Raw genomic sequence first — 7,458 nt, forward strand, 5'->3', positions numbered from 1 at the left:
TCTTTTTTTTTTTTTTTTTTTTTTTTTTTTTTCTCAGTATGACCCAAAGTTCGGAGACGCTTTTTGGAACAGTTCCAAGTATAGCATGGTCAGTTACCTGCTGAGGATGATGACCAGCTGGGCCCTGGTCTGCAATGTCTGGTACCTGCCAGCCATGCACCAACAGGTGTGTACGACCCTGCGGCGAAGCACATGCATAAAAAGTCCTGGTGACCCACCCCTCCACATATGTACACACACAGACGCATACATCAGGGTCGACTGATTGTTGTTGTATTCCAAAATGGCAGGAGGGGGAAGATGCTGTCCAGTTTGCCAACAGGGTGAAGTCGGCCATCGCTCACCAGGGAGGGCTGGTGGATCTACAGTGGTAAAATTCAACTTGTTTATTTGTAAACGGAGCATTTTGCTTCTCTTTCTAGAGTATATGGAGTTAAGTCCAGGACGGGGCTTAAAGGGACAGTTCACCCCCCAAATTTATTTATTTTTTACCTTGATAGTGATTGACATGCTTCAACGGTTAGCACTGCTCTCAGTTTGCCTCACACGTTGCCTCTGCAGGGATGGAGGCCTGAAGAGAGCAAAGGTGAAGGAGTCGTTTAAAGAGGAGCAGCAGAAGCAGTACAGCAGCATGGTGGTGGGAGACGACAGCAGCAGCAGTGACTAAGACGGATCCCCGCCCTGTGGAGGACACGCACACTGGAAACGGGGCCTCTCTCTCTCCCCACTGGTGATGCTCTCGTTAGCCGGGGCCTGATGCTGCCAAGTGGACATTTAAACACACTGTGTATTCTCAGGTACTGCCAAAAGAAGGGGGAGAGTCTCAGCGATTCACAGGAAACAGAAAAGTGCAATATATTGAACTTTACAAGAAGCCGAGCGTGAAATGGGGGGGGGGGGGGCTCCTTTTTGGTTTTAATGCTGCTGAAGAAACCGTTATTGCGATTTGAAATCTGTGATTGCGGACGAGCCGCTCAGAAAAACTGGATTCGTGAAGGCCTCACGGTCGGTCCACTTCATTCATGTGCAGTTCATTTTTGTTTACAACTTCTAGTAGCCGTTGTGAAAAGAACCTGGACGTGTTTTGTAGTTGTGCTGTTTTATAACATAACATCATTTCATGCAGACACTGAGATAATTGGGACTTTAGCGTTTAGACATTGGTTTTAATGTCTTTAGATCTTGCAGTGTTGTATTGCAACACAATTAACACTGATGAGCAGCCACGTGACACCTGAAAGACAACAATCTTCCGTTATTGAATTTAACACTGATAGACATGATACACTATTTTCTTTTTTGTTCTTCAAAAAGAACTTCTTGCGCTGTCATTTCTTTTCTTTTTTGTCAAGTTTGACCCCCACAGAACTGTTAAGCATGGACACAAGAGACACAAGGGTTTGGCACTTAAATAATACACGAGAACGTCGAGTGTGCAAGATAGTTAATTGTATGTCCACACGGGACATGACGGCCTTAAAGGAGAACACACAGCCGAGACTTTTTGGATCCCTCTCCACTGAGTGGTTCTCCTGAAGTGTGATCTTCACTGCTGATGTTTTTCTGTGGGCTCCCCTCTGCGGCTCCTAAAAGCAAATTTAAAGATGGATGATTAAAACGTCGTGTGTGTGTGTGTGTGTGTGTGTGTGTGTGTGTGTGTGTGTGTGTGTGTGTGTGTGTGTGTATATATGTGTGTATGTGTGTGTGTATATGTGTGTGTATGTGTGTGTGTGTATGTGTGTGTATATGTGTGTGTGTGTGCGCGTGTGTGTATGTGTGTGTGTGTGTGTGTGTGCGCGCGCGTGTGTATGTGCGCGTGTGTGTGCGCGCGTGTGTGTGCGCGCGTGTATATGTGCGCGTGTGTGTGCGCGCGTGTATGTGTGTGCGCGTGTGTGTGCGCGCGTGTATGTGTGTGTGTGTGTGTGCGCGCGCGTGTATGTGTGTGTGTGTGTGTGTGCGTGCGCGCGCGTGTATGTGTGCGTGCGCGCGCGTGTATGTGTGCGTGCGCGCGCGTGTATGTGTGCGCGCGCGCGCGTGTATGTGTGCGCGCGCGCGCGTGTATGTGTGTGCGTGTATATACATGCGCGCGCGCGTGTATGTGTGTGCGTGTATATACATACACGCACAAAAAATTCAAACTGTCAGCATCCTCACCCTTACTCTCTTCATCGCCCGGATCTGTCTTGTCCTCGGTGCCCTGCGTAACAAACAAACGGCACTTCAATCTCGTGAGCAACAGTCGCATTGTGTCTCGCGGCCTCTAAACCAGACTTGATGACGGTACTCACCTGCATTACGTTGCTTTTGTTTTTCTTTCTCTCTTGGAGTTCCTGATATCTGCAACCATGACAATACGTTTACATGTGATCGGCAAGATAACTCTGTCTAATTTATTTACAACAGCCAGTGCATCTTGAAAATGTGACCTCTCGTCCTTTTAGCGAACCAGCCGGGAGAAACATAAGGGCATGGAGAAATATGTATGAGCCCGATTAGTGCTTCACATCTGTGTATCCAGTTGCTGTCCCTTCGGGCCGGCAGTGTTTCAATAAAGCTGCTCTCTGGTTTTCCCTGAATGAATACAATGGTTGTTGTTTTTTACTGTCCGAGCAGCCTATTGTTGCACTATAATGTCTTGTTTGTGTTTTTGAATATAGCTCGTTTATTAGTTATGCGTAGCTTTGGTTTAAAGGAACAGTGTGCAGGATTTATGGGGATTTATTGGCAGAAATTGAATACAATATGCATAACTATGTTTTCACTAGTGTATAATCAGCTGACACTAGGACATTGTTGTGTTATTGTTAGCTTAGAATGAGCCCTACATAGGGAGCGGGTCCTCTTTACAGACGCCGCCATGTTTCTACAGCAGCTCAAAACAGATCTATATCCAGATACGAACGCATCATTCTAATCTAATGAAAACATAACAATTCTCATTTTTAGGTGAGAACACTGACAATATAGTTATGAATATTATATTACATTTTTGCCAATAACCTTTTTATCCAAACCTACATGGCCCTGTGTGAAAAAGTGATTGCCCCCCCTGTTAAAACATAAATTAACTGTGGTTTATCACGTCTTTGGAAAGCTGAGTTCAATTTCTCTAGCCACACCCAGGCCTGATTACTGCCACACCTGTTCTCAATCAAGAAATCACTTTAAATAGGACCTGTCTGAAATTCAGGAACAAATGAGAAACAAAGTAATTGAGATCTATCAGTCTGGAAAAGGTTACAAAGCCATTTCTAAAGCTTTGGGACTCCAGCGAACCACAGTGAGAGCCATTATCCACAAATGGCGAAAACATGGAATAGTGGTGAACCTTCCCAGCAGTGGCCGGCCGACCAAAATTACCCCAAGAGCGCAGCGACGACTCATCCAAGAGGTCACAAAACACCCCAGAACAACATCCAAAGAACTGCAGGCCTCACTTGCCTCAATTAAGGTCAGTGTTCATGACTCCACCATAAGAAAGAGACTGGGCAAAAATGGCCTGCATGGCAGAGTTCCAAGACGAAAACCACTGCTGAGCAAAAACAACATAAAGGCTCGTCTCAGTTTTGCCAGAAAACATCTTGATGATCCCCAAAACTTTTGGGAAAATACTCTGTGGACTGACGAGACAAAAGTTGAACTTTTTGGAAGGTGTATGTCCCATTACATCTGGCGTAAAAGTAACACGGCATTTCAGAAAAGGAACATCATACCAACAGTAAAATATGGTGGTGGTAGTGTGATGGTCTGGGGCTGTTTTGCTGCTTCAGGACCTGGAAGACTTGCTGTGGTAAATGGAACAATGAATTCTGCTGTCTACCAACAAATCCTGAAGGAGAATGTCCGGCCATCTGTTCGTGACCTCAAGCTGAAGCGCACTTGGGTTCTGCAGCAGGACAATGATCCAAAACACACCAGCAAGTCCACCTCTGAATGGCTTAAGAAAAACAAAATGAAGACTTTGGAGTGGCCTAGTCAAAGTCCCGACCTGAATCCGATTGAGATGCTGTGGCATGACCTTAAAAAGGCGGTTCATGCTCGAAAACCCTCCAATGTGGCTGAATTACAACAATTCTGCAAAGATGAGTGGGCCAAAATTCCTCTACAGCGCTGTAAAAGACTCGTTGCCAGTTATCGCAAATGCTTGAGTGCAGTTGTTTCTGCTAAGGTTGGCCCAACCAGTTATTAGGTTTAGGGGGCAATCACTTTTTCACACAGGGCCATGTAGGTTTGGATTTTTTTCCCCCTTAATAATAAAAACCTTCATTTGAAAACTGCATTTTGTGTTTACTTGTGTTATCTTTGTCTAATATTTAAATTAGTTTGATGATCTGAAACATTTAAGTGTGACAAACATGCAAAAAAATAAGAAATCAGGAAGGGGGCAAACACTTTTTCACACAACTGTATGTTGCATGTCTTTTATTGACATCCCTATCGTGGGCTGTTCTGTCTGAGAGGTCACAGCAACAGCATTAACGTTCCTTACCCGTTCGTTACATGAAAGGCAACGTAACACCCGTCGCACTGTATTCTACCCACCGTTGCAGATAAGAGTCACAGTTCCTGTTGGCAGGTTTGGTCTTCGTCCTCAGTCTGTCTGGGTCAGGCTCTCCTCCCACATCCACCCTGCCTGCAGCTCCAGATGCAATCGGCATCTCTGACGGAAGAACTACAGATTGCAAAAATCCAAAGTGAAGTCTCAATCATTTGGATGCAACTCTGCTGCTGCTGCAAATGCGCTGAAAGTGGAGCTTGCCTCGCATATATTTCACACACTCTTAGTCCTCTTGTTGTTGACCGTCTGGTCGCTGTGCGAGCAGGGAAATGTGTGCTGTGGTGTTTGTTGTTGTATCCGTGGCAACAGTGTGGCCAAAGAATGGAACAGCATCTTTGAATGTGATGGACAGCATGGCATCTTCTTTACGTGAAATACTGTATTTAAACAGTCTTATACAAAATCGTGTATAAAAAAACCTTTACCAACCAAGAAAACGGCCTTCTCTGCTAGTGAGCATTCAGTCTGGAGTTTATCCAATTCTAATTCTCTCCTGTCTTTAAATAGTTTTCTTTACTTTTAATGTAATTTTGTATAATGTGTGGATATGATTCTGACTCAAGTTACATATTTCCTGACTATTATTTCTTTCTTTCTTTATTCATTCATCTTTTACATAATCAAAAGTAGGACTTAGATTTTTTTTTTTCCTTGGATCACAGCAATAGCAATGTATTTTTAGTCTTATTACATATACAGTGTTTATTATTTGTAATTAACAAAGAAGCTTTTGAGGAACACTTTATTCTCAAAATAGCCAACAAACAAATGAAATTATTTCTAACAGCAACAGAACTGCAGCATTTATAACGTTTCAATGAATCAGACATTCCAACATTACTCCATCAGTCATCGAGGCTTCCGAATGATAACCAGCCAGTTTAGAAGCAGCCGTCTGCAGGTTTAGACGACCTGTATGACCCGACCACGGCCCTTGTTAGGATTCTTCCTTCTCATCTCCGTGCGTGATGATGTAGCAGAGGGACTTGTAGTCAATATTGCCAGTCGGGTCGATGGGAGCGAGAGCGAAGGCCTGATCCACCTGCAGGTTTATGAAGTGAGAATTTGCCTGGTGAAAGGGATCATCCCACAGAATAGTTTTGGAGTCTGTCACAATAAAAGATGGAAAACACAAACCTCCTCTGCTGTGAATTTATCAGCCTGGTTCATCAGTAACCGCTTAAACCTGGATAAACAAAAACATGTTACAGCTAGTATGGAAAATATAAATAACATGGAAAATAATAATTAAAATGTATCTTACTCATCCTTGTTAACGAAGCCCGTCCCATTGGGGTCAAACAGTTTGAAGGCAGCAAGTATGGTGTCTTCAGGATCGGTACCTGGGGGGGGAAACACAAGCATCGTAAAGAATCTTCTAAATATATATATATTTTTAAAATAAAAGATTTGTTTGATTGTCGGTGAAAAGCCCTCACCGTTGAGTTTCTCCCCAAAGAGAGAGAGGAACACGGTGAAGTTAATGGGACCCTTCCCCTCATTCAGCATCTCGTCCAGCTCCTCATCGTTGACATTAAGCTTCCCTGGTACACAAACCAATTTATATTTTATATATATGAATATATATATATATATATATATTAAGATAAAGACATAAAGATTAAGAAAATACCCAGCTGTCCATAGGTCTCCTTCAGGTCCTGTTTTTTGATAACACCATCTCTGTCTTGGTCAATGCATCCAAAAGCCTGTGGGATGAAGCACAGAAATAACAATGGTGAAGAATTCAAATAAAATATGTACGTTTTTTCTTTTGAAGTGCAGGTAGGCTGATGGTCATTCATGAAAATGACAGAAATACTGAAAAGGAGCTATTTGACCCTTCAGAATTCACCAAATGTAAGTGCATTTAGGCTTTTCTTTCTTCTCAGTGACGAGGGTCAAAAGAGGGGAATTTAGACACACGTCAGAATTTAAATTAGTGCATTTCCAAGAGAGCTACTGCATTATTTCCTCCTCTTGATAATACAAGTAAGGAATTGTTGCATTGATCCTTTATAGGGCTTCTTGTACACAAAGCTGCTTCATGAGAATAGCCATTGCTAATTATGGCAGGAGGAACACTGATGCCTTACTCTTAAAACTGAAGAATTCATTTTAAAAATGTGAAAAAATGTATTCTAGGAAAAACTGAATGACTGTTTTGAAGAATCACGCTTTTAACTAAAAACTCTTATACATTATTAATGTCTCTTGCATGAAATCAAACTGTAATAGGCATGTTTTCATCCATGCATTTTGTCTATAATGCCGCTCCAATTGAACTAAAGGAGTTCAATTCCTTGAATATTTCCATTTCCCCTTTTTCCTTCCCTTGCACTGATTTGTAAAAATCACAGGTTCCCACACAAATTTCCCACAAGAGAAGTTTCAAAGGGAGCTGTGAAGGCGGCACACGATGCAGCACTGTACCTCCTTGAACTCCTGTATCTGGGACTGCTCAAACATGGAGAAGACATTGGAGCAAGACTTCTGTCCTCCCCTCTGTCTCTTATTGGAGGCCTTCTTACTTGCCTGAGAAGAGGAACACAAACACGTTAAGTTTACGCGCTGCTATTTTTTGTGGTCTGCGGATTTATACAATACAACTGCAATCAAGAGACAATAACAAATGTGTTCTTGAATACACCATTACAATGATTCCAACTTTTAAAATCGTCACCGACTGAAAGTATGAGTGGCTTACCATGTCTGAATGATCGTATGTGGACTCCCAGCAGAGGTGTGATGCCGGAGTAGGTTTTATGTACGGCTCATCTTATCTTCTACCCTCCTATAATAGCCTGTGGTGGGCAGAACAGTCCCTTACATGGCCACGGCTGCTCTCTGTGTGTCACTGAAGGTGCCTGATAAGACATGAAGCAGCCAAGATTCCTCTG

General features: G+C 43.0%; 2 protein-coding genes across 2 annotated transcripts in view; one reads left to right on the forward strand and one right to left on the reverse strand.

Moving 5' to 3' along the window:
• Nucleotides 1-1,690, forward strand: part of agpat9l (1-acylglycerol-3-phosphate O-acyltransferase 9, like) — a 7,824-nt gene extending 6,134 nt beyond the window's left edge. Inside the window, exons 12-14 of the mRNA XM_031856810.1 lie at nucleotides 38-166; nucleotides 291-370; nucleotides 562-1,690. Coding sequence (XP_031712670.1) covers nucleotides 38-166; nucleotides 291-370; nucleotides 562-667 — 315 coding nt within the window. The 3' untranslated portion in view covers nucleotides 668-1,690. The remainder of the gene's footprint in view (nucleotides 1-37; nucleotides 167-290; nucleotides 371-561) is intronic.
• A 3,596-nt stretch (nucleotides 1,691-5,286) lies between these two features.
• On the reverse strand, nucleotides 5,287-7,326 carry LOC116388468 (myosin regulatory light chain 2, atrial isoform). The gene is made up of 7 exons (XM_031856355.1): nucleotides 7,266-7,326; nucleotides 6,992-7,093; nucleotides 6,192-6,267; nucleotides 5,998-6,102; nucleotides 5,823-5,901; nucleotides 5,696-5,744; nucleotides 5,287-5,600 (listed from the first exon to the last, which is right to left on the reverse strand). Exons 1-7 carry the CDS (start codon nucleotides 7,266-7,268, stop codon nucleotides 5,496-5,498), a joined length of 519 nt encoding a protein of 172 aa, XP_031712215.1. The 5' UTR covers nucleotides 7,269-7,326; the 3' UTR covers nucleotides 5,287-5,495.
• Between the last annotated feature and the right edge of the window lie 132 nt (nucleotides 7,327-7,458).

The sequence above is a fragment of the Anarrhichthys ocellatus genome, unplaced genomic scaffold (assembly GCF_004355925.1).
Source record: "Anarrhichthys ocellatus isolate YVR2014 unplaced genomic scaffold, GSC_Weel_1.0 scaffold17, whole genome shotgun sequence".
Lineage (NCBI taxonomy): Eukaryota > Metazoa > Chordata > Actinopteri > Perciformes > Anarhichadidae > Anarrhichthys > Anarrhichthys ocellatus.